This window comes from Crotalus tigris, unplaced genomic scaffold (assembly GCF_016545835.1).
Source record: "Crotalus tigris isolate CLP2741 ecotype Arizona unplaced genomic scaffold, ASM1654583v1 scf7180000017812.1200847, whole genome shotgun sequence".
NCBI lineage: Eukaryota > Metazoa > Chordata > Lepidosauria > Squamata > Viperidae > Crotalus > Crotalus tigris.
The window spans coordinates 1,078,975-1,103,375 of NW_024096651.1; the positions used below are offsets into that span (position 1 = coordinate 1,078,975).

The 24,401-nt window shown below is 39.6% G+C and overlaps 1 protein-coding gene across 2 annotated transcripts; it reads left to right on the forward strand.

Moving 5' to 3' along the window:
• Positions 1 to 33: 33 nt before the first annotated feature.
• On the forward strand, positions 34 to 24,325 carry FAM98A (family with sequence similarity 98 member A). 2 transcript variants are annotated; one of them, XM_039342811.1, is made up of 9 exons: positions 34 to 102; positions 489 to 548; positions 6,389 to 6,537; positions 7,361 to 7,495; positions 8,517 to 8,701; positions 10,000 to 10,080; positions 16,994 to 17,110; positions 20,914 to 21,081; positions 22,565 to 24,325. In XM_039342811.1, the coding sequence occupies exons 2-9, from the start codon at positions 496 to 498 to the stop codon at positions 23,342 to 23,344; spliced, it is 1,668 nt and encodes a 555-aa protein (XP_039198745.1). In that variant the 5' UTR covers positions 34 to 102; positions 489 to 495; the 3' UTR covers positions 23,345 to 24,325. The 2 variants fall into 2 exon arrangements, with proteins under 2 accessions (XP_039198745.1, XP_039198746.1); XM_039342812.1 differs by having other exon boundaries at positions 63 to 102; positions 444 to 548.
• The last annotated feature ends 76 nt before the right edge of the window (positions 24,326 to 24,401 follow it).

Sequence of the window (24,401 nt, forward strand, 5' to 3'; positions counted from 1 at the left end):
AGGTCAGTCATGGGGGGGGGGCTTTCCTTGTCTCCGCCCTTTCCCCCCTCCTTCTGACATGCCAACCCAGCAGCATTCGGCGGCGTAGCAGCTGCGCAGGAGGTGGGTGAGGACAGTGGGAGTTTGGGGGTGCAGCTAAGAGAGGGGTGATGGGACCCCCTCCGTCCACGCGCTTTTGCAGTGAAGAGGGACGGGGAAGATGTATTTCTGAATACAATACTGTATAAATAGCGAGTTTATGAAGGGGGGCGGCTTAATTTTGGGTCACCCTAGATGGAAAGCAGAGCAGGAATTCAGTGGGTCTCTCCTAATACAAGGCGCCTAGAGTTCAGGTGAGGCAGATTCGCCCCTTATTCAAGGGAAGAGAGGGAGGAGGAAAACCGCTCGTTCCACTCGGAGTCAGTTAGATTCATTGAATCTCCCCCCCCCCCAATCGTTTGCAGGCTCCAGAGTTTAGTTTTTGTTTTCCTTTTGTGTTCATTCTGAAGCCCCAGAATGGAGTTGGAACTCATGGAGAATGACATTTTAGAGTCACTTGAAGACCTCGGGTGAGTATGAGAAAAAATATATAGTTGGATCTTTTTTTTTGTTGCTCCGTTTTTTAAAGTATGCTCTCTGTCTCTTGGGGTGATCACAATGTTTTTCTGAATATATTCCCTTTTCCTAAATAATAATGATAATGATAGTAGTAATGATAATGATAAAAATAAATAATAATAGTAATAATAATAATAATTGGAAGGGACCTTGGAGGTCATCTAGTCCAACCCCCTGCTCAGGCAGGAAACCCTATGCCATATCAGACAAAATGGTTGTCCAGTCTCTTCTTAAAACTTCCAGTATTGGAGCATTCGCAACTTCTGGAGGCAGGTTGTTCCAGTGATTAATTGTTCTAACTGTCAGAACATTTCTCCTTAGTTCTAGGTTGCTTCTCTCCTTGGTGAGTTTCCAACCATTGCTTCTTGTCCTGCCTTCAGGTGCTTTGGAGAATAGCTTGACTCCCTCTTCTTTGTGGCAACCCCTGAGATATTGGAACATATCTCTTCGTTAAACTAGACATGCCCAATTTCAACTAAAATCTAGTTTACCCAATGTCTAGTTTAATTTAATTCCCATGACTGTTTTGCCTCTAATCAATTAACTTTAATTGCTGACTATTCTTTGAAGTGTACAGTATTCCGTTATGCAGGGAGGAAATGGGAGATTTGTCAGCTGATCTTCAGTTGGCTTTTAACAGGATAAGATTTGTAGCATATAAAGATTCACTTCCTTCACTCCAGTTAATGATCTTGGAATACCTGATGGTAAGTGAAGTCAAGCAGAAGAGAACTAATCTAGATGAAAGACAACTGGAAACTCCTCCTAAGGAAAGACAAAATGAATATATTTATGATGGCGGAGGAGGATCTCAGAATATGTAGTTGCTGCCCAATACAGGTAGTTCTCGACTTACGACCACAATTGAGCCCAAAATTTGTTAAGTGAGACAAGAGTTTTGCCTCATTTTACAACATTTCTTACCACAGTTGTTAAGTGAATCACTGAAATTGTTAGTAACCCAGTTGTTAAGAGAATCTGGCTTCCCCATTGACTTTGCTTGTCAGAAAATTGTAAAAGGTGATCAAATGACCTTGGGACACTGCAACCATCATAAATATGAACAAGTTGCCTAGCATCTGAATTTTGTTCACATGGCCATGGGGATGCTGCAAAGGTAACTCTGAAAAATGGTCATAAGTCACTTTATTCAGTGCTGTTGTAACTTTTAACGGTCACTAAATGAACTGTTGTAAGTTGAGGACTACCTGTATTATGCCTTATGGGAGAGTAGTGTAGATATGTTTAATCTGACTAGTATTACAGTATTAGAAATCTTTGCAAAGAAAATTCAGAAACTGAAATAAATGTAGGATTGATTTCTTGTGATCACAACATCTATGCTTTAGTAATATTTATAGTAAATATTTTTCAAGGCTTTAATTTTACAATATTGAAACCAGTAGATTGGTGATCTGTGATGCAAATGTAATACTATTGAGTCCTGTAGAAAATATGATGATGAGTGCATTTTTCTGCAGAAGATAGATACTTTAGAACTTGTAAGTAAACAAATATCTACACAAGATTCAACCAAGCGCAGAAGATTATTATATGCAGGATAGAGAGGATGGGCATCTGCAGCATCAGAATGGTAGGCAGGACTAGCTGATTGAAGCTTTACCTCCTATCATGTGCATCCATTGTGTACAATACAAGTTGAAAAGAGTGAGACTTCAGTCAGTCACACTCACCAATTTGGAATTGTTGATTCCATGAAAATGCTTCTGATAGTGAGCTGATGTGAGCAACATGTTGCAAAAATGACCAGATCAGCTTTCCTAGCATAATGTCTTCCAGATGTGTTTATGAGGACTGCATCTAAGCAGCAATAAAAATGAGGAAGGCTGGGCTGGTAGACTCTTTCAATAGTGAAGAGCAGGAGCTGAACAATCTTATAGTAACTTTTAAAAATGCCACTTAATACTGTAGGAGTTAACATTCACCATATTTGTGTGGCATATAGTAGAAATCCATGATGTTCATATAGCCACTACAGTAGGAATTATACATACATAGTAATAATGCTCTAATAACTATTCAGAACATCTAAAGAAGTCTTATGAATAGATAAGATATCATGGTTATACCAGTAGTTCTTGCTTGACAATAGTAATTGGGACTGGATTTTCCATCGCTGAACAATGTCATAAAGCATGAGGTTATGAGACTGCACCATTTAGTGACAGCAAATTGTGATTTCTGACTTCCTGCTGGCTTTCTCATTGACTTTGTTGTGGAAGCCAGCAGAGAAGGTTGCAGATTGTGATTTCATGAGCATAGGATGCTGCAATGGTCAAAAATCCAGGCTGGTTGCCAACTACCCAGATCACAATCATGTGACAGTGGGAGCCTTGCAACAGCTGGAACTTTGAGGACATGTTGTAACTACCACTTGTTTGGTGCCACCACTGTTCAAATTATCACTGAAGGAATGGTTGTTAAATGTGGACCCTCTGTACTATACAACATCACCATCTAGTGATGTTTTATTGCACTTGCATTATTCCTTTTCTCTGGGAACTGAAAGTTGCATATATGGACTTCTCCCTTAATTTTATCCTCACAGCAACATCCTTATGAAATGAGCTAAGTTGAGAAAATGACTATCTCCCAAACTCTGAGTTCTGTTGTTGAAAGGAGAGTTGAACTTCGATTGTTGTGATTTAAGTCCAATACTCTTAATTACACTACAGTATACTAGTTTTGTTGAAATGATCTTTTTCTAGCTGTTGTAAACTGATACAATCAGCAGTTTTGTATGATCACCAAAGACAAAAAATGCCTAACACTTTTTTTAAAGAACCAATGGCCATCTACTTTGCAGTACAAATCTTCAATCATTGTAACTGGAAATCGGAAGTAATGTTATAACCATTGAGAATTGTCACATGGGTTTCGACTTGGAATTTCAAGTACACATTTTTAAAAATCTGTGTTGTTGTTAATTGCGAAGTCGTGTCCGACCCGTCGCGACCCCATGGACAATGTTCCTCCAGGTCTTCCTGTCCTCTACCATCTTCTGGAGTCCATTTAAATTCACACCTACTGCTTCAGTGACTCCATCCAGCCATCTCATTCTCTGTCGTCCCTTTCTTCTATTGCCCTCAATCTTTCCCACCATTAGGCTCTTCTCCAGTGAATCCTTCCTTCCCATTAGGTGGCCAAAGTACTTGAGTTTCAACTTCAGGATCTGGCCTTCTAAAGAGCAGTCGGGGTTGATCTCTTCTAGGACTGACCGGTTTGAACGCCTTGCAGTCCAAGGGACTCGCAGGAGTCTTCTCCAGCACCATAGTTCAAAGGCCTCAATTCTTTGGCGCTCAGCCTTTCTTATGGTCCCAACTTTCACAGCCATACATTGCAATTGGGAAAACCATGGCCTGGACTATACGCACTTTTGTTGGCAGGGTGATGTCTCTGCTTTTTAGAATGCTGTCTAGATTTGCCATAGCTTTCATCCCCAGGAGCAAGCGTCTTTTAATTTCTTGGCTGCAGTCCCCATCTGAGGTGATCTTGGAGCCCAGAAAAATAAAATCTGTCACTACCTCCATTTCTTCCCCATCTATTTGCCAGGAATTGAGAGGGCCGGATGCCATGATTTTGGTTTTCTTAATGTTGAGTTTCAAGCCAACTTTTGTACTCTCCTTCTTCACCTGCATCAAGAGGCTCTTTAGTTCCTCTTCACTTTCTGCCATTAGAGTGGTATCATCTGCATAACTTAGATTGTTGATATTTCTCCCAGCAATCTTAATTCCAATTTTTGATTCATCTAGCCCTGCCTTTCTCATGATGTGCTCTGCATATAAGTTAAATAGGCAGGGTGACAGTATACAGCCTTGCCGAACTCCTTTTCCAATTTTGAACCAATCAGTGGTTCCGTGTTCGGTTCTCACTGTTGCTTCTTGACCCGCATATAGGTTTCTCAGGAGACAAATGAGATGGTCTGGTACTCCCATCTCTTTAAGAACTTGCCACAATTTGTTGTGGAGAAGTAGATGTTTTTCTGGAACTCCCTAGCTTTCTCCATGATCCAGCGTATGTTGGCAATCTGATCTCTAGTTCCTCTGCCTCTTCGAAATCCTGCCTGTACTTCTGGTACTTCTTGATCCACATACTGCTGGAGTCTAGCTTGTATGATTTTAAGCATAACTTTACTAGCATGTGAAATGAGTGCAATGGTGCGATAGTTTGAACTATCTGTAATTAACCTGATATAGAGAGATTACTGTGGATGGCTAAAAAAACCAGTGATTTGGATGAGAGATGCTTTTAAAAAAATATTTTTGCCTTAAATTCCAACTTTTAAATTTAATTACATTTTCATTAATAAAATTTCTTTGACTTTATATCATATCTTGTTCTTATTTAAGCATTGCATAAAACTTGACAGAATTTAATAAGCACATAAAAAGTATAAACATTTGCTTAAGATTTAGTAATATGTAGTAGCAACCTGAAAAGAGATTTTTCATTGTGTTGAAATTATTTTCCAAAAGTGTGAGCTTTACGTTGTTGCCACCAAAATTAAAAAATAATCCAACGATTGACACATTTCCAACAATTTATAGAAAATGAATTGTCTGTTTTTAAACACTGAAGTAATATTCCATCAATAAAATATCTATCACCAATTCTTCCCACGTATGACATTGATCACAAATTTGGTATACTTTTCCCATTGATTCTCCCATTGTTGCATAGTTCAGGTCCTTGATACAAGGAGCTCAAAAAAAGAAATAAGGGTAAAACATGATTGGAATGAGGAAAAAATAAATATACGTGTAATAAAACTTGGAATTTCATGGGGATGATATAAGATTTCTATGCTCATTTATTGGGCAGGAAGTTTCCTTAAAATCAGTAATGATTGTTTCTAATCACATGTAGGTTCTCAAGTTATGACCACTTGTTCAGCAACTGTTTAAAATTATAACAGCTCTGAATGAGGGGGACTTAAAGCTGGTCTGTGAAGTTGCAACCATCACAACATCTCTACAATTGCAAATTGCATGCTTGATGCCCAGCTTGCAATTATGACATTGCAGCGAGCCATGGTAAAGTGATCACTGTTTGCGAATTTCATTGTCTGCTTCCCACAAGCAAACCAATGTGGAAATGGGCAAAGAAAATTGTAAATCATAAGTCACTCCTGCCGCTTTTTTTCCTGAGGACTCCCGCTACAGAGTATGAGATTGCAGAGGTCTCATATTCTGTAGCACTCGCCCCCCTCCATCTGCCCATGCTCCTTAGCACACAACCTCAGCACCCCCATCCACTAGCCTGCAGCCTTCACTCTCCCACCTGTGCTTCTCAGTGCCTGCCCAGAGCCATCACCTTCCCCTCCCAGCAATACTGGCCACCAGCACCTCATGCTCCTTACCTGTGACTCCTGCTTTTTCCTGCTTAACAATCAGTACATCCTGGACTTACGATGGCAACTGTGACTCCTGGGATTACTTAGCTCACGGGTAGGCAACCTTGGCTCTTTTATGAGTCGTGGACTTCAATTCCCAGAAAGCCTGAGCCAGCTATGTTGGCTCAGGAATTCTGGGAGTTGAGGTCCATGAGTCATAAAAGAGCCAAGGTTGCCTACCCCTGACCTCGCTAAACCATGGAGTCATATGATGGCATATTTTATGACTGCATCCCTAATTACCACAGTCCTGGTCCCAAATGCCGGTGTAATCCAAGCACTACCTGTACTGTAATTTCTGTTATTATATATACACATTAAATTGAGTATCCTGTACATTACATAATGTATTTGAGATACATTTGTTTGTTTTGTTAGTTACAAAGGTCCATTGTTGGAAGATGGAGCTCTGACCCTGGCAGCTTCTGATGGAGCCACCTCTCCTGAATATACCAAACTCTGTGCTTGGTTGGTTTCAGAGTTAAGACTGTATTGCAAGCTAGAGGAAAATGTACAAGCAACTAACAGTGAGTAATCAGGATCCCAGCATCATTTATACCAGTAGTGGCGAACCTATGGCACGCGTGCCAGAGGCGGCACTCGGAGCCCTCTCTGTGGGCACACATGCCATTTTCCCAGCCTCACCTCCCCCCATGACCCCCTCCTCACCAGCAGCCCTCCTGGAGGAGAGTCGCCCCCGAGCGTGGACCACGCAGAGCAGCACAGCCAAGGACATGGCAGCCAGGCAGTGTAGACTGTCCTCACGCCATATTGCGCACAGTTGATGCTGCGGGGCGTGGGCAGAGGGTGTGGCCACCATGGCGCTGCTGGGCTGCCTGGGCGATCTGCAGCGGGCCCTGGAGGCGGTGAGTGGCCCTGCGGGCAGGCAGGGTGGGTGGGGTGGGGACGGGGTGGGGCGGAGCGACGGGGCAGGGGGTGGAACAGGGCGGGGCCAGCTTTTGGGCACTCGGTCTCTAAAAGGTTCGCCATCGCTGATTTATACAGTTGTATAATTCTTACTAATTGTGACATTATGTATCTCCTTTGGTATTAATGTAATAGTTTTTTGTACTTTGTGATAAAATAACTATTGAGCTCTGCAGCTAATAAGAATAATTGCATTTATGCGCATATATTTATTAAGAATAAGCAAAAAAAGGTTAGTTTGCTATGGAATCATTCATTTTCTCTCCTGGTTCTCGGTGCTTTCTAGTTTTTAATTTTATTGGAAAATTTTATTTGTGTTTTCAAGAAAACTAATGCAATTTAAACTTCATTAATCAAGTTTGACTAATTGCTTGGACATTTAATAAATGAACCTTTATAACCTAAAAAATCTCTTGTCTTAAGGTCCAAGTGAAGCAGATGAGTTCCAGCTTGAAATTAGTGGGTTACTAGGTGAAATGAACTGTCCTTATACAACACTAACATCAGGAGACGTCACCAAGCGCCTTCTCAATCAAAAAAACTGCCTCCTGCTCCTCAGTAAGTTAAATGACACTTCGGAAAACAATAAAAAATAAAGGAAATAATTATATAGGTGGTATTCTTAAGCCACTTTTGTTTTTTAGAATTACGGAAAGGGATTAATGGTAATTGGAGAAAGACTGAAATTGGATATACTGAAGCACCAGTTTTCAAATCCTATGGGTATAATGGAATAGTAAATTGAAAGTTTTGAATTTTTGTTCAATTTAATTAGGAACGGGCAGTGTCCTGCTTGTCCTGTTGTTAATTGAGCTTGATTCTTTGGTCTGTAGACACAATACATTTTCATCAATGTTTTGCTGCTTGTACCGGGGGGACCTAGTTTTATATCTTGCTGGAAAAGAAATAATTTAACACTAAGATCTTGTACTATCCTGATTTGTTAGTTGCTCTTATTCATAGGATGGAATAACATCAAAAATATTTGAGTAGCACTGTGCTGTGTCCCAAGTAAATCAGAAGTCTAAAGAAGAATTTCTAACCATTGCACAGAATGTAGCCACAGTATTGGTTGTTGAATCAAAATCAAAATCAGCACATTTCCCTTTGCTTGTTAAGAATAAAATTTGCTGGCAAGATGATCTGCCTTGACAGTTAAAAATAATTCACGGGTGATATTATGAAACAGAAAGTTTCTCTGTAAGTCTGTTGGTCTTTAGTCATCATTTTGATGGTTTGGATTATAAATTCTCCTTGAACGCACATTTTTATGGTTGGTTTATGAAAAATACATGAAAATAAATTTTCATTTTAGCTAGGTGATCTCCACCTTAATGTTCTTTAATATTCTATTTATAATATCATGTTCTGACTCAGTAATTAATTTTTCTCTGGTCTCTAGCAGATTTGTTACTGGCTACAGAGTTATCTTTAGGTCATCCTATTTAAGGCTGTTCTTTTATTTAATCATTTCTCACAATGTAGTTGTAAAATTATATTTTTGGCTTAAAATTAGTACTCCTCTTAGACTTTTAAAAATGATCTCTGCTGTACTGAATGGTAACTTTTCATCTTTCAGCATACCTCATCTCAGAATTAGAAGCTGCTAGAATGCTGTATGTAAATGCTCCCCCCAAAAAAGCTCAGGAAGGTACTGGTAGTGAAGTATTTCAGGAATTAAAAGGCATATGCATTGCTTTAGGCATGTCAAAGCCCCCAGCCAACATAACAATGTTCCAGTTCTTCAGTGGAATAGAAAAAAAGGTAAGAATCAAAGGCTGAATATACAGTAACTTTCTAGTGCATAGGTAGTGATTACTATGGCATATTATTCTGGAAGGATAATTAAAATAGGCACAAAATAAGCCTTCTTGGCGGAATGGGAATAGCTATAACAAGTGTAGCAATGCTGCCAAAAATATCATTATTACTTTAGGTGACTCATTTTAACTGGCAGGGATATCAAAAAAGATGCTCTAGAGATTATCGCAGTGTATGTCCTCTTTGGTTTGTAGAACATGGTGTTCAGATGCTATGACTAAACTTGTTATTTCTTCATAATTATCACCAACATGACAATCTGAAAAAGAAAAATTTTTTAAGGCTATTCACTTATTTCTTGCCAAGCTAATGCAGGAGTCTCCCACAATTTTTTTCTCCAGAATTGCTTGAAATAAATTATAAATGTTCTTGAACTGAGGTTTTTCCTGAGGATTTTAAAATATATCATTGATGTAAAAAACAAACACGTGATCCCTTGGTTCCTCTACAACTTCCAAAACCCATAGGAGAGGTTTACTTTTTATAATGCCAACCAAAAAGGTACAAACATTTTCTTCAGAATCATCCAGTTTGGTACTGATCCATGTGAGAAAATGTAGTAGCTACCATCTTAATATTAATTTTATAATAGAAAATGAAGAGAGGTAGTAAACAATTATGTTAGGCTCTGTTAGATGCTCAGCAGATTTCATATTGTACTTAGGATTGCTGGAATAAAGAAGCTATTACCCATTTCTGAATACTATAGGTAAAATCCATTTATTTCCTAGTTCTGTTCTTTGAAAACTTTCCCCTTAAATTTGAATTTTTGCTGTGCTACATAATGTGTTAACCATATTGATATGCTATGGATTTTATATCATTCTTTTATTTTGATTTCATACATTTTATTTTTTTAAAGCATTGCAACATATTTCTGTTCTTTTATCAAGACAATTCCTGTACTGTACCATGCAATTGATATAAATAAATATAATGTCTCATGGAATTCTTTAAAATATAATAGCAGTTCCATTTGAAAGCAGAGTGAGAGGGGTAATTCCTCCTCTGCTCCTGCAGTCCACCATTCTTCAAAAAAAAAAAAAAATGTTCTGGAAGATTGGGTGATCATTTGGAACAATTGTTGGGAGAACAAAGATAGTTGAAAAGATGAGACAACCCTGAGCAGATCTTGTCCTGTCTTATGTTGATTATATGTAGTTCTGACAGAGAAATTTGAGTATCTGTATATTTATGCTTTTTGTTTATATAATCCACTAATACAATTTATTTTTTTGCAGTTAAAAGAAACATTAGCAAAGGTTCCGTCAAATCATGTGGGAAAACCTTTATTGTCAAAACCATTGGGTCCAGTCCATTGGGTAAGGATTTGCTTACACATCTCACTACTGGTATTTATTCAGTGGCACTTGTCATGCATTTGTATTAAAACAACAAAGCATGTGATATGTTTTTTTTAAAAAAATGAAAATCCATCATGTTATTTTCAGTATTTCTTGAACATTGGGCTGGGGAGGAGGTTGGGATATACCAGCTAGTAAGGGTATACTACATGTTATAGAATTTTTTCCAATATGCCCAGTGGAATATTATTTAGCTGCTCTTGTTTAAATTCTGGTTAACTTCCTAGAATTGTGTATCATGTGGGTGGCTATAAAAATTGAAATTATAGAATACATCAGACTGATTTTCTGAAAATATTTATGGATATTCTTCATAGCATTGAAAATTAAACTAAAAACTATTCAGATTGTAATGCTTTGCAAGGAAAAGGATACGGGACAAAACATGCTTCACACTAACACTATTTCATTTGGAACAATAAATGGTTCAGGGAAATGGAAATAATAGAAATAGAAAAATAGAAAAAATAAAATTCTGTATCAGAATATAACTCTTCTAATTTTGATGGTAAGAAGAAATTCCAAACATAATTCTAAATTTTAGAGAGAAAAAGGAAACAAAATATATGTAAGGACATCGATTCTTTGCTGTCCGACATTGTCAACCCATGTTATGATTATGAATTCTTAATGCCTCTGAATAAAGGAGAATTGGACACTTTATGTTCCAAGATAATCCTATCTAAAGACTGTTATTACTAGTGGACTTTGGGAGGCATTCAACATGCTAGTTCAGTGATGGTAAACCTTTAGAGACCAAGTGCCCAAACTGCAACCCAAAACCCAGTTATGTATTGTCGGGTGCCGGGTGGGTGTGGCCCATTGGGTGGGTGTGGTGCATTGGGTGGGCGTGGCTGCGGTGGTAACGGCAGACTGGGTGGGACTAAAAAGTTCAATCAATTCCAACTTTGCAAGATCTTTTTTTCCCGCAAGAAGTTGAAATTGATTGATTGATTGAACCTTTTTTTTTTTTTTTTTGTACACGGCGGTGGAGGCCTAAAGCGAAAAGATTTTATAAGACCCAGCTGAAGGCCTAGGACTGGGGCGATGGTGTGCGTGCCTACAGAGAGGGCTCTGCGTGCCACCTGTGGCACGTGTGCCATAGCTTTGCCACCATGGTGCTAGTTGTTACCTACAAAGCCCTTTACAGCACAGTCAGATTACCTGTGTGACTGTAATCTTGAGTTATGACTGCTTCTCTAGTAAAATTTGACAAGGTTGGCATGCTTTGGGTCCTATTACTTAAGCAATGTTATCTATCAGAACCCAGGAAGCCTGCCTTCTCTGTAGTCACTCCCACCCTTTGGAATACCCTTCTTGAGATTTGATTGGCCCCGTTCGGTAGGTGTTGAACATCTATTTTCCTTATGGATTGGGTCTGAGATGGTCTGATCTACTGAATGAGTTTTTTTCCCCCCAGCACTTGATTTGAATTATGTTTTTATACTTTGTGTTGTTAGGTAGCTCTTATTGACTTCTTATTGTTCATTGATTATATATGTGGTCCTGAGTCATGCCAAGTAGGGCAGCTGGATAAATTGATCAAAAACAAAATTTTACAATATAATGTCATAGTCAGATTTATTTAATGTTGCCTTAGAACAGTGGTTCTCAACCTTTTTAATGCCGTGACCCCCAACCAGTCGTAAGTCGACTACTCAACTGGTCGTAAGTCGGGGACTACACAACTGGTGCAGCACCGTTTGCAGAATGGGACTTTTGGCGGGCTCAGCAGGGCAGAGACAGCCTGGACAATTCCTATTGGCTTTTGAAAGCCAATAGAATTAGACTCATTCAAGAGAGTCTATTCTATTGGCTTTCAAAAGCCAATAGAATAAAAGGGAGTAGCACAGCTAAGGAAAAGGGGGAAAAAATGGCAGACTGGGTTGTTTGGCGACCCCTGTGAAATGGTCGTTCGACCCCAAATGGGGTCCCGACCCACAGGTTGAGAACTATTGCCTTAGAAGAAGTAGCATTGAAAATTGCCTTAGTAAGATCATACTTAGAATACTGCATCCAGTTTTGGTCATCATATTTTAAAAAGATGTTGAGACTGTGGAAAGAATGCAGCAAAGAGCAAAAAAGATAACTAGGGGGCTGGAGGCTAAAACATATGAAAAATGGTTGCAGGAATTGGGTATGTCTAATCTAGTAAAAAGAAGGACATTATAGCAATGTTCCAATATTTGAGGGGCTACCACAAAGGGGCTGCCACAAAGAAGAGGGGGTCAACCTATTTTCCAAAGCATCAAAGGCAAGTTAAGAAAGAATGAATGGAAACTAATCAAAGAGAGAAGCAACCAACTAAGGAGAATTTTCCTAACAGAACAATCACTGGAGGATTTTAAGAAGAGACTGGACAACTGCTTCCCTGGAACAGTATAGGACAGTGGTGGGGAACCTATGGCACATGTGCCAGAGGGAGTACTCAAAGCCCTCTCTGTGGGCATGTGCACTGTCACCCCAGAGTTCACTTGAGTAGCAAGCAAGTGATGTTTGGAAGCATTTGGAAGCAATAGGGCACTTAGTGAGCGAGCAAGCAGCATTTGGAATCATTTGGAAGTGACAGGGCAGTAAATGATGAGTGAGCAAGCAAGTGGCGTTTGGAAGCTACAGGGCAGTGGGTGAGCAAGTGGCATTTGGAAGCGACGGGGCACTGAGCAGGTGTGAGTGAGCAAGTGGTATTTGGAAACGATGGAGCATTGAGTGAGCAAGTGATTTTTGGAAGCGACGGAGCATTGAGTGAGCGAGCGAGCAAGTGGCGTTTGGAAGCAACGGGGCAGTAAGAATGAGCGAGCAAGTGATGTTTGGAAGCGTTTGGAAGCAACGGGGCAGTGAACGAGCGAGAGAGCAAGTGGCGTTTGGAAGCGTTTGGAAGCGACGGGGCACTGAGGGAGCAAGCAAGCAAGCGGCATTTGGAAGCGACTGGGCAGTAAGTGAGCAAGTGGCGTTTGGAAGCTACGGGGCAGTGAGTGAACAAGCGAACAAGTGGCATTTGGAAGTGTTTGGGAGAGACGGGGCACTGAGGGAGTGAGCAAGTGGCGCTTGGAAGCATTTGGAAGCTACGGGGTAGTCAGTGAGCAAGTGACATTTGGAAGCTGTGGGGCAGTGAGTGGGGGAAAGACCGAGCGAGAAGCCTTTGAAAGAGATGGAGGAGTGAGTGGGGGAGAGACCGGGTGAGAGGTCTTTGAAAGAAACAGGGGAGTGACTGAGAGCGAGTGGAAGCTTTTGCGAACAAAGTGTGAGTGAGTGAGAGAGGTGGCTTTTGTGAATGAAGAGTGAGAGAAAAAGGGAAAAAGAAAAGACATTGACTTTTTTAATTTTGTGTTTTTGTAGACTCCAAGTCTTGAACACCCAAAAATGAGTACAGCAAAAAAAGCAAAAACAGATAGTGGAAGATCATTCCAAGAGGCCTGGACAGAGTTGTTTGGAGTGATTGAACGCAATGGGAAAGCATTATGTATTCTATGTAATGAAAGTGTTGTGTGTTGCACATCAGGTGTCAGATGGCATTTTGACACCAACCACAAAAGTGTTGCCAAACTTGGTGAAACGAAAGAAAAGAGTTTCTTGAAGGGAAATTGAGGAAATATCATTCCCAGTATCTTAGTTTTTTCAACTATCTTTCTAGAACAAAACTGACAGTTGCCAGTTTTCAAATTTCACTGTGCATAGCAAAACATGGTAAGCCCCTCTCTGATGGGGATATTATCAAAACAGCCATGTTGTCTGGGAGTAATTCCCTTTTTCATGATTTCCCAAACAAGGATAAAATTATTCAACGCATCTCTGGGATACCACTTAGCAGAAATACTGTTAAAGATCGAGTCCAGCGCATGGCAAGTGATGTTAGTTAGCAGCTCATCACTGACTTACAAAAGGCAGCCTGTTACTCTATGTGCTTGGATGAAAGCACACATATAAATAATCATGCAAGGCTAGCAGTAATTTTGCGTTATGCTGTTAGTGACATCATGAGAGAAGAGTTGGTGAAACTGGTGTCTTTGCCTGAAAGAACACAAGGGATAAATATCTACAATGCTGTGATGGAGGCTTTTTTGTCACAAGACATAAGACCAGAAAAAGTGGTTTCAATTACTAGTGATGGGGCACCTTCTATGGTGGGGGCAACATCTGATTTCATACAGTTCTTTGTTAAATAAAACATCAAGTCATTCAGTTCCATTGTATTGTACATCAAGAAGCTCTTTGTGCCAGGGAAAGCAGCAAAAAATTTGACGATGTCCTCAAAGATGTCACAAAAATGGTGAATTACATCATGGCTCATATTCTGAATTTTCAACAGTTTCAAGCACTTCTTGAGGAGGTTCAGGCACAGTATAATTGTTTACTTATGTACAATAATATCCGGTGGCTGAGCAGAGGACGAGTCCTGGAGAGATTTGTAGCCTGCTTGGATGAAATTAGGCTGTTTATGAATGAAAAATGGCAGGAATATCCACAGCTCACTGATATGGCCTGGCTTACCAACCTCATGTTTTTTACAGATTTTACACTACACTTCAGTGTACTGAACAAACAACTACAAGGTGTAGGGAAAACGGCAGAAAGGATATTTTGTGATATCAAAACTTTTGAGACAAAACTGCAGGTTTTTAAAAGAGACCTTGAAAGTGGCCAGCTGAAATATTTTCCAAATCTAAAAATGCATTTAGAGAATTCTACAACATTTGCAGACAATTCTACAAGCCATCAGAAAATCTACAAGGAATTTTCTAGCATTGTAGCAGCTGCAAAGGTGAATTTTAGTAACAGATTTTTACAGTTCCATAAGATGGAGAGAACCCTGTGTTTTCTTACTTCTCCAGATAAAGCCAAATTTGAAGAACTTGATCTTTCCTGCTTACACTGATTAGATTTAGGAAATCTGGAAATAGAGCTATTGGAATTTCAAGAAAGCTCTATCTGGAAAAATAAATTCTATGACTTGCGTGAAACACTTGAGAAGATAGAAGGGATGACAAAAGACAGCACAGTTAGTTCTGAAAATGAAATCCTTAAAGTGTGGAATTCTCTGCCAAATAATTTTAAGTCAATGAAAGCACTTGGGATTGGTTTCCTTACTTTGTTTGGATCATCTTATGCTTGTGAGCAGCTGGATACCAGAAACAGACTAACAGATGACCTGAGTGCTGCATATGTTGCTCTCAAACTTACAAAATATGAGCCAAGGTTAGACAAATTATCAGCATGCATACAACAGCAAAAATCACATTAATTGTTCAAAAGCATGCCATATGCAAACTTTTACCTTTCAATAAAAAGTTGTTTGTATCATTGAAAGCTCAGTTATTGTGTTTTTCTTTTAAGAAAAAGATGTTACTGTATGAATTGTTTTTTCTAATCTAAAATCTCAGTATTCAGATTAAATTGCCGTGTTGGCACTTTGCGATAAATAAATGGGTTTTGGTTGCAGTTTGGGCATTCGGTCTCTAAAAGGTTCGCCATCACTGGTATAGGGTCTTCTGCTTGAACAGCGGTTGGACTAGAAGTCCTTCAAGGTCATTTCCAACTCAGTTATTCTGAAAATGCAAGTGTAAAGCAGATAGAACATTTCTAATGGAAAGTATTAATCTAGTCATTGAAATTTGCTGGAAATCATTTTTAAGGGATATTAACAATGATAAACTTTTATTTGTATGTTGCTATGAAACCGGGCACTTTTGCAGAGTGCCATGACATTGCAATTTAAGTTAAGTAGAGAATTTTAAGCACTATCGAGAAGCAAGACATATTTAAATTAAAAATAGAAAAGGCAAACTGAGGCGTTCTGATGTAGCTGTTTTACCCTGCTGATTTTCAGTCAGCTGTTCAGCTACCTCTTTGATATTTTTATAATAGTCTTTCTTCATTAGAAAATATGAGTAGTAGCTTTTCATTGCAATTATTATTTTAATGAATGTAGTATTATAGTTCTCCAGAGGGTCAGTCCCTTTGAGTTTTCTATAATAATACATTGAATCAAACATCAGACTAAATTCAGTTCCTGGCATTGTAGTATTGATATTTTTTATAAGGTGCATTATTATTCAAATAATTTTTACATTTTTTCTCTAAAACACATTACAAAATAAGCTAAATGTTGAAAAAAAATAGAGCTTGGAAAAATAACACTGATCATTGTCAGATTTTGAAACCTAGTTTAGAAAAGGAGTATCCAAACAGAAGGATCCAAACTTTAAGACTTACGGACTTCAACTCCCAGAATTCCCCAACCAGTTCACAACTCTTAATTGCCAAGGTTGAGCACCCCTGGTTTAGAACCTCTAGAGCAGTGTTTCTCAACCTTGACAATTTTAAGGCATGTGGAGTTGAAGTCCACATGCCTTAAAATTGTCAAGGTTGAGAAACACTGCTCTAGAGGTTCTCCAGAGTCTGTGTCCTAGTGAGTCTTATTCTGTTCATTGTCTATCAAAGAAAAACATGAATTGTAACAGAGAGAGAGAATCTGTTTCATTAAAAGCTACTTCCCAAGTAATAATCTTGGCTTCCTGTATGTTATTTCTTAAGCTTGGGTGAATGTTGGAATCATGTTCTCTTTCCATTTCAGCTTTCCTAGGTGCCTCCTTGTGGATAAACCAGATTTTGAATCCTGTTTTCTAAAGCGCAGTTTAATATTATTTTTCTAATCAGGGTTTTTATACAGGGTAGCCTTGTTATAATTACTATTGAATTACAGTTCCTCCTATATGCAAAATAGGGAATTTTAATTAGAACTGAGGGGTGAGTGAACTTGATACTTTTGCCTGTGTGATCCAATATACAGTATTTCTTTGAGATGATATTTGAACTGACTCCTGTAATAAAAGGTTTGGAGAGATTTGAGCATATGTATGAATTTTCATTTCAGGAAAAAATCGAAGCTATTAATCAAACCATAGCCAATGAATATGAAGTTCGGAGAAAATTGTTAGTGAAACGTCTGGATGTAACTGTACAGTCGTTTGGCTGGTCAGATCGAGCAAAGGTATAGTTTGCTTTCTGTAGCCAAATTGTTTCGGGTTTTTTTTTGAAAATGTATTATCTGCCTGCAGTTAGATAACTGTCTTTTGTGGTTAACCCCTTCCAGTCAGGATTCAGGCCTGGTTATGGGACGGAAATGGCATTGGTCTTGCTTGCCGATGATCTCTGGCGAGAGTGAGATAGGGCCAGTGCAACCATTCTTGCTCTCCTTGACCTCTTGGTGGCTTTCAATACCATGGACCATGATGATATCTTTTTGGGTCAGTTGCGTGGGGATACGGCTGGGTGGCACTGTTCTGTGCTGGTTTGTCTCCTTTCTTTGTGGCTGGTCCCAATTGGTATTGATAGGGAGTGAGAGGTCCAGCCCTTTGCCGCTATTTTGCCGCTATTTTCTCGCTTTGGATGAACAGCACAGTGGTTGATCGAGTAACAACAGATCCCACCTCCCCCCATTCTTCCCCGCCTTCCCCACATGACCTTAGATTTTAATGTTTGATGTTAGAGATATTTAGACATATTTTTATGACTGTAAGCTACCCAGAATTACCCTATGGTAAGATGGGCAACAAATAAATTTTATAAATAAAATTAATTAATTAATTAACAGGAAGAGAAATGGCTAACCTTTTAAATAAACGTTAGTCTTTTTTTTTTGGCGCTAATAATAAAGTGTGAGTTTAACAAATGTTACAGAGTAGAGTCCTCCAGTTATTGTGGAGAAAATACACATACTCTGCTCTCTTTTGGCTGCATCTTGAGAATTACCGTGCTTTACAGCATTTGCAGCATTTTGTTTTTCTAGTAGAAGGATCTATGAACAGAAACCGTTTACAAGCCTCTTCTACTAATGACAGTAGAACCCTGTGCCTTTTTCTTCCCTTTCCCTGTGAATAGGAGAAGAAAAGCAGAGAGTGAAAGGCACTATTTGGAGTAGTAAAAAAGTGGGAGAGCAAGTGGAAAGACAGGAAGAGGGAGAGAAGGGACAGAGGGAAATGCAGTAGCAGGACAGAGGAAAGTCTGGGTATTTGGGATGGGGGTGATGGGCTACCCTCAACCTTCCTTCCATTCCACTTCTTATTTTTTTTTTTTTAATATATTTGGAAGGCACCAAGTCGAAAAGGACATGTTGAAACTGATACTTGTTTTTTGTTATGGTCCTTTACTAGTCCTACCTGTAGAGTTTAAGAGTTTGAGCTAGGAGCTCTTGCATATCATTGAGCTATGGCTGTTCCATTTTATTGTCCAATTGTTAACTTCTCTTTCTTCTGCTTGTATCACATTCATTGTAGAACTCTTTCTTCTGAATTCCTTATTCTTGTGGAAAATCCATGTATACAGCATAAAATGATTATTGATGCGCCATAGATTCAATTTTAAGCCATATGCACAGAAGCATTTCCATAAATGGCCCCTCAAAGCCTTAGACTAGGCATGTCCAGCCCATCAGTTACATGCAACCCTGGACAGTTAGTAATGCAATTGTAAGCTTTTAACATTATTATGTGATTTATATACATTAAATATATATTTTATATGTGGCCCAAGACAATTCCTCTTCACTCAGTGCGGCCCCAGGCAAACTAAAAAATTAGACACCCATGCCTTAAACCAGGGCTTTTCAACCGGTGGTACGTGTACCACTTGTGGTACATTAATGATTGGCAGGTGGTACGCAGCCCTGCCTAGCCAAGTGTAGTGGGGGAGGGAAAGAGCCAGCACAGGCAAGGACTTACAGTGAGAGAGTCCTCTGGAGCTGCAAAGGCCCCAGGCTCACTTCTGGCTCACCCTCCCCCATGAGAAAGGAGGAGGGGGATGGAGACAGGAGAGCCTATAAAAGGAGGCAGTTTGGGCAGGAGAGGGAGAGAGAGAAAAAGCAGCAGCCTTGGGAGGAGGCAGAGTCAGCTGCACCAAAGGGGAAGAAGGAGGGGGAGGGTGGGGGGGGAGAGGTAAGCAGGCTGGCCATGAGCCGATCTACAACTGCTGTGGCAGCCACTTGTGCTGGCAGCAGCAAACAGGCAAGAAATGCAGCGGGGGAGGGGTCGCCCTCCAAGAGGAATGAAAAAAGGTAGCAATGGCTGGAGGTGACGCACGGAGGAGGGAAGGAGATGGAGAGTGGAAGGATTCTTATGTGCTTTTGTGACTTTGAAGTTCTGGGATTTGTGCAATGAGGGCTCTGTGTTCTTAAGGAGTGTTTGGCAGTTTCTGTTTGGCTGATGGCTGGTGTTAGCTTCTATTGCTCTGCTGTTGTTAGCTATAAGTTTTGCTGCAAGGGATTTTGAAATATTTTTCTCCTGAATGGATTTTGCCTGTAGCATACCTTTACTTATGGAGCCATTTGGGGAGGTTGCCTTAGCCAGCAGCCACTACTTACATTTTTTTTATTCCTTAAGTGCCAGCTGCGCTCCTTACTTTCCTTTCTAGCCAGTAGCTAATTCTTAAAGGGGAATGTGCCTTTTTAAGGTAGTTCACTCAGCAGTTTGTCTTTTCTGTCTCTGGAGGCCTTTCCTTGTTTGATCAATATATATGGAAGAGGGAAAATATGGGGGGGGGGGTGGTTTCAAATTCTTCCTTCAGAAGGAGATGGGAGTGAGAAAAAGGGAGGCAGGGAAGGGAGGGAGGAAAGGAAGTCCCACCTTAGCACTTGGCCACCAGCAGCTCTGCCATTGACTTTGCTTGTCAAAAGGTTGCAGAAGAGGATCACATGACCCTGGAACACTGACCATTATAAATATGAATCAGTTGCCAAGCATCCAAATATAAATCACATGACCCTGGGCATGCTGCAATGGTCATAAGTGTGAAAAATGGTCATAAGTCATTTCAGTGCAATTGCAACTTTGAACATGGTTTTTTTTTTGTCATCAACTTTTTTATACCTTGCTAGGTGGTACTCGAATATTGCCATATCCTAAAAGTGGTACAATCGGTAAAAAGGTTGAAAAGCCCTGCCTTAGACCATCAGACCATCAAATAAAGTTCATATCATCTAATATGTTCTTTAAATGTTTTTCATGGACATAGATCTGGAACTGAAAGATGAAGCAGCTATAGTTAAGTAGGATATAAGGTATGGAAAGTTGGAGGAGAAAGGACAAGAAAACTTATATCTATGTCTTTAGAATCTTATGCTTCTTTATTTGTTGCAGGATAGTTTTTTGCAAGATAGATTTTTCATAGCTTTCAGTGATTATTCCTCTGCTAAAAGCAGGGATGTAGGAACTACTAGTTGTCATGGAAATAAGATTTTAAACTGTAAAATGGTTTTCAAGGGTTATTGACAAAAGTGGGGGGAATTATATTCCAAATTTAAAATACTTGTATATACAGTGTCCCAACAAGGAGGTAGGGTAAATCTTACTTTAGCCTTATCTGGTTAAGTGTATTAATTGAACATGGTTTGATAGAATTCTAGTTCAACATATCTAAAAGCACCAGGTAGGAGATGGGCTATATTAAACAATGTATACCTTACACATTGTTGTTTACGCTGTTCACATAATATATAACAAAACATTACTCAGTATGGTTGGTGAAACAAAGACGAAATAGGGAAGGTTTCAGCATCAGATAACCCAATGTGGCCAGAAAGATTATTGTTTCATTATATACTACTTCATGAGTAAATACAGCCATTGTTATGAAAACGTTTCACATGTTGTTTCAACATATGCCTACATGCTTAATAATTGTTTAACTGAATGTTTTATACAATTGATTCCCTTCACTTCCTCTCTCTCTCTCTCTCTCTCTCTCTCTCTCTCTCTCTCTCTCTCTCTCTCTCTCTCTCTCTCTCTCTCTCTGTAATAGAGCCAAACGGAGAAATTGGCTAAAGTCTATCAGCCAAAGCGTGCCATCTTATCTCCTAAATGTGCTATATCTGTTGCACACCTCTTGGCAGCTCGACAAGATTTATCAAAGATAATGAGGACTAGCAGTGGCTCTATCAGAGAAAAGACTGCGTGTGCCATTAATAAGGTATTTGGGTTGTTCTGATGATATTTTTTAATTTGTACGTATTTGTGTATGTTAAGGAATTGAATTGGAAAAAAATTGTATTCGTGCAAAATTTCAGTGTTTTCTGTGCATGTATGTACATTAAGCTTCCATCTTTTACTTAATTCCTTTTGCTAAAATCCATCCTTCCTTCCTTCCTTCCTTCCTTCCTTCCTTCCTTCCTTCCTTCCTTCCTTCCTTCCTTCCTTCCTTCCTTCCTTCCTTCCTTCCTCCCCCTCCCTCCCATCCATCCATCATCTAGAATTTATGACATTATCATGTCAGAGCTGACTTCTCTGAGCTGGAAATGATCGGTCCTTAAGGGCAATTTAGTTGCTTGGTTTATGTTTTGATACTTGCTTGTAAAAGCAAGGTTTGAGTTTGTAAGCAAAGCAATCATGTTTGTACTGATGTACCAGCTAGCAAGCTAGTTCATAAAAAAGTAATGTAATGCTTTATTACAGATGTAGTCAGGGATGTAAAGATGCTTGCAGTAAATCATCTGTAACAGATACTGTAGATTACATCTGACATTAGCAAGGAATGAATGCCAGGTTTGTTCCACTGAAGGATTTATATGATACCTTTTGAAGCTGTATATATAACCCAGTCTATTTTTGTACTATATCGATCAGTTTAAGGCTATTTTTTTCTTCAGATATAAAAACATTTAATGTTATTTAGGGTTTCAGATTTAGAGCTTTGTATAACAAAATCTGTATGACTTGAGCTGTATTGTAAATCCATGATTATGATTCTGATAATCTTTAAATCCCAACTTTCCCCAAAACTAATTACTATTCCATGCAAGAACAAACCACACAGTGGCTTGACAATTTGGTTGGATTGTTTGAAGAGAGTCACAATTTGGCCAAGCCAAAATTGGAATGTTTTGGTTTTCAGTCAAGACTAAATCTGGAAAGATGTTATAGGGCAGGGGTAGGCAACCTTAGTTCTTTTATGACTTGTGGACTTCAACTCCCAGAATTCCTGAGCCAGCCATGCTGATTCAGGAATTCTGGGAGTTGAAGTCCACAAGTCATAAAAGAGCCAAGGTTGCCTACCCGTTATAGGGTGTTCATAGAGTGAGTAGAACAAGACTGATGAAACTTTCCTCTCCTCTCCTGCATGCCTGTATCCTAACATACCTATGATATTCCCAGTTTGTACCTTTCCCTTGTCTCTCCTTTACCCCGCTGCACTTTAATTGAAGCATAGTATAGTCTGTGTTTGGAACAGTCTGGTTATAGAATATTTTCCACACCTGTAAATGTTTCTAATGTTTATCCTTGGAAGCTTCTATTTTCTTGTTAAATCATCAGGATGTATTTTCATTGCAGCTTATGAGGTTTGTTTTCCTTCCATGGACTCAAATTTATATAGTTTTTTTTTTAAAAAAACCAAATGATATATTGACATATTTTTGCATTTACTTTTCCACCGTGTTGGTTTTGTTTCCTTTTAGGTGCTTATGGGCCGAGTGCCTGACAGAGGTGGGAGACCCAATGAAATTGAGCCACCTCCACCTGAGATGCCACCGTGGCAGAAAAGGCAAGATGGTCCTCAGCAGCAAAGTGGTGGAGGCAGAGGCGGAAGAGGTGGCTATGAGTCATCATATGGGGGACGTGGAGGCTATGAACAAGGGAGTCATGACCGAGGAGGCCGAGGCGGATATGACCAAGGAAGTTACGAAAGAGGAAGTCGAGGAGGGTATGACTCATCATACAGCAACCGAGGAAGTCATGAACACGGGGGTCATGAACGAGGCCGTGGACGTGGTGGCTATGACCATGGTGGCAGAGGGGGAGGAAGAGGAGGCAAACCTCAAGGTGGCTGGACCGATGGTGGAGGAAGTGGCTATCAAGATCTCTATAGGGATAATAATTACAGAGATTCAGGATTTCAAACTGGTGGTTACCATGGTGGTGGCAGTGGAGGTGGCTACCAAGGAGGTGGATATGGTGGTTACCAATCATCATATTCAGGAAGTGGATATCAAGGTGGAAGTGGCACTTATCAACAAGACAACAGATATCAAGATGGGCACACCAGTGATCGAGGTGGAGGGCGAGGAGGGCGAGGTGGCCGTGGAGGCCGTGGCAACCGTGGTGGGCAAGGAGGTGGCTGGGGAGGAAGAGGTGCACAAAACATTAATCAGGGGGGGCAGTTTGAGCAGCATTTCCAGCAAGGGGGATATCAGTACAATCAATCTGGATTTGGACAAGGAAGACACTTCACAAGTTGAGGCTATAAAAGTTTCTCAATTGGCAGAGCTCATGTAATAGTAGTCTGCTTATTTTTTCTTTTTGACTTAATATCGGTCGACACATCAGGCTGACTTTTCAAACTATTTGTGCTTTTGAGCAAACGTGAAAATATGGATACACTGCCCAAGTCTAAATGCAGTTTTCTTCTCCAGGACTCAGAACTTTAATACAGCAGCCGAGGTTCTATATCTTACAGTAAACTGGAGATTCAGAATGCATGTGTGTTCATACAAGTAATATGAGAACCAGTATGCCTATCTTTTTACATGGATTTGTTTTTCCCATGTAAATCATTCTCTTATTTATACACCATATTGGATTGCTGTCTTCAGATCTATACTGTTACGCTGCACATATGTGTAGTTAGCTGTGTATAAGTCCAGTTAAGTCAGATGGATTTAAGCATTTTAACTATGCAAAGAATTACAGCCTTCTTTGCTAGGCCCTGGATTTATTATATGAGCTCTACTGCTGGTAACTTGTTCAAGTAGCCTTATTGCTCTGACTGAAAACACATGTGAAATCAACTGCCCTGACACTCATGCCATGCAAAATCATAGTTAGTTAAGCTAAGTTGTAAAGAGAGACTAGAAATAGCCCCACGCTTCCCCATAAGTCTACCTTGCTCTCATTGATTACAAAACAGTTGCCCCCCTCCCCCGATCAGCCTAACTTTTACTTGAAACTAGCTAGCAGTAATGGCAGCCTGGAACCATTTTTTATGCACTAATTAAAACCACTCAACCTAAAATGCAGAATAGTTTCCTCTTGTCATTTTAACTCAAGTTGAAATGCCTTTCTGCTCAGTTTGTTACATTTTTCTTCACAAAAGTTGCATTAGTGCGCCTTGCCTTTATTTTTGGGGTTTATTTGCAAATAGAAATATTGTCAAGCTGTGAAAGAAAATGGCTGAAGGTGTGCTCTTGTAAAAGGTGAGCAATAAAAAAATATCTGTTCTCCTTTTGATTTATTGGTCCTTAACATTACAAAAATAGTTTTGTTTCTTTAGCATGAAGTTGAAGAAGCATGTGCTTT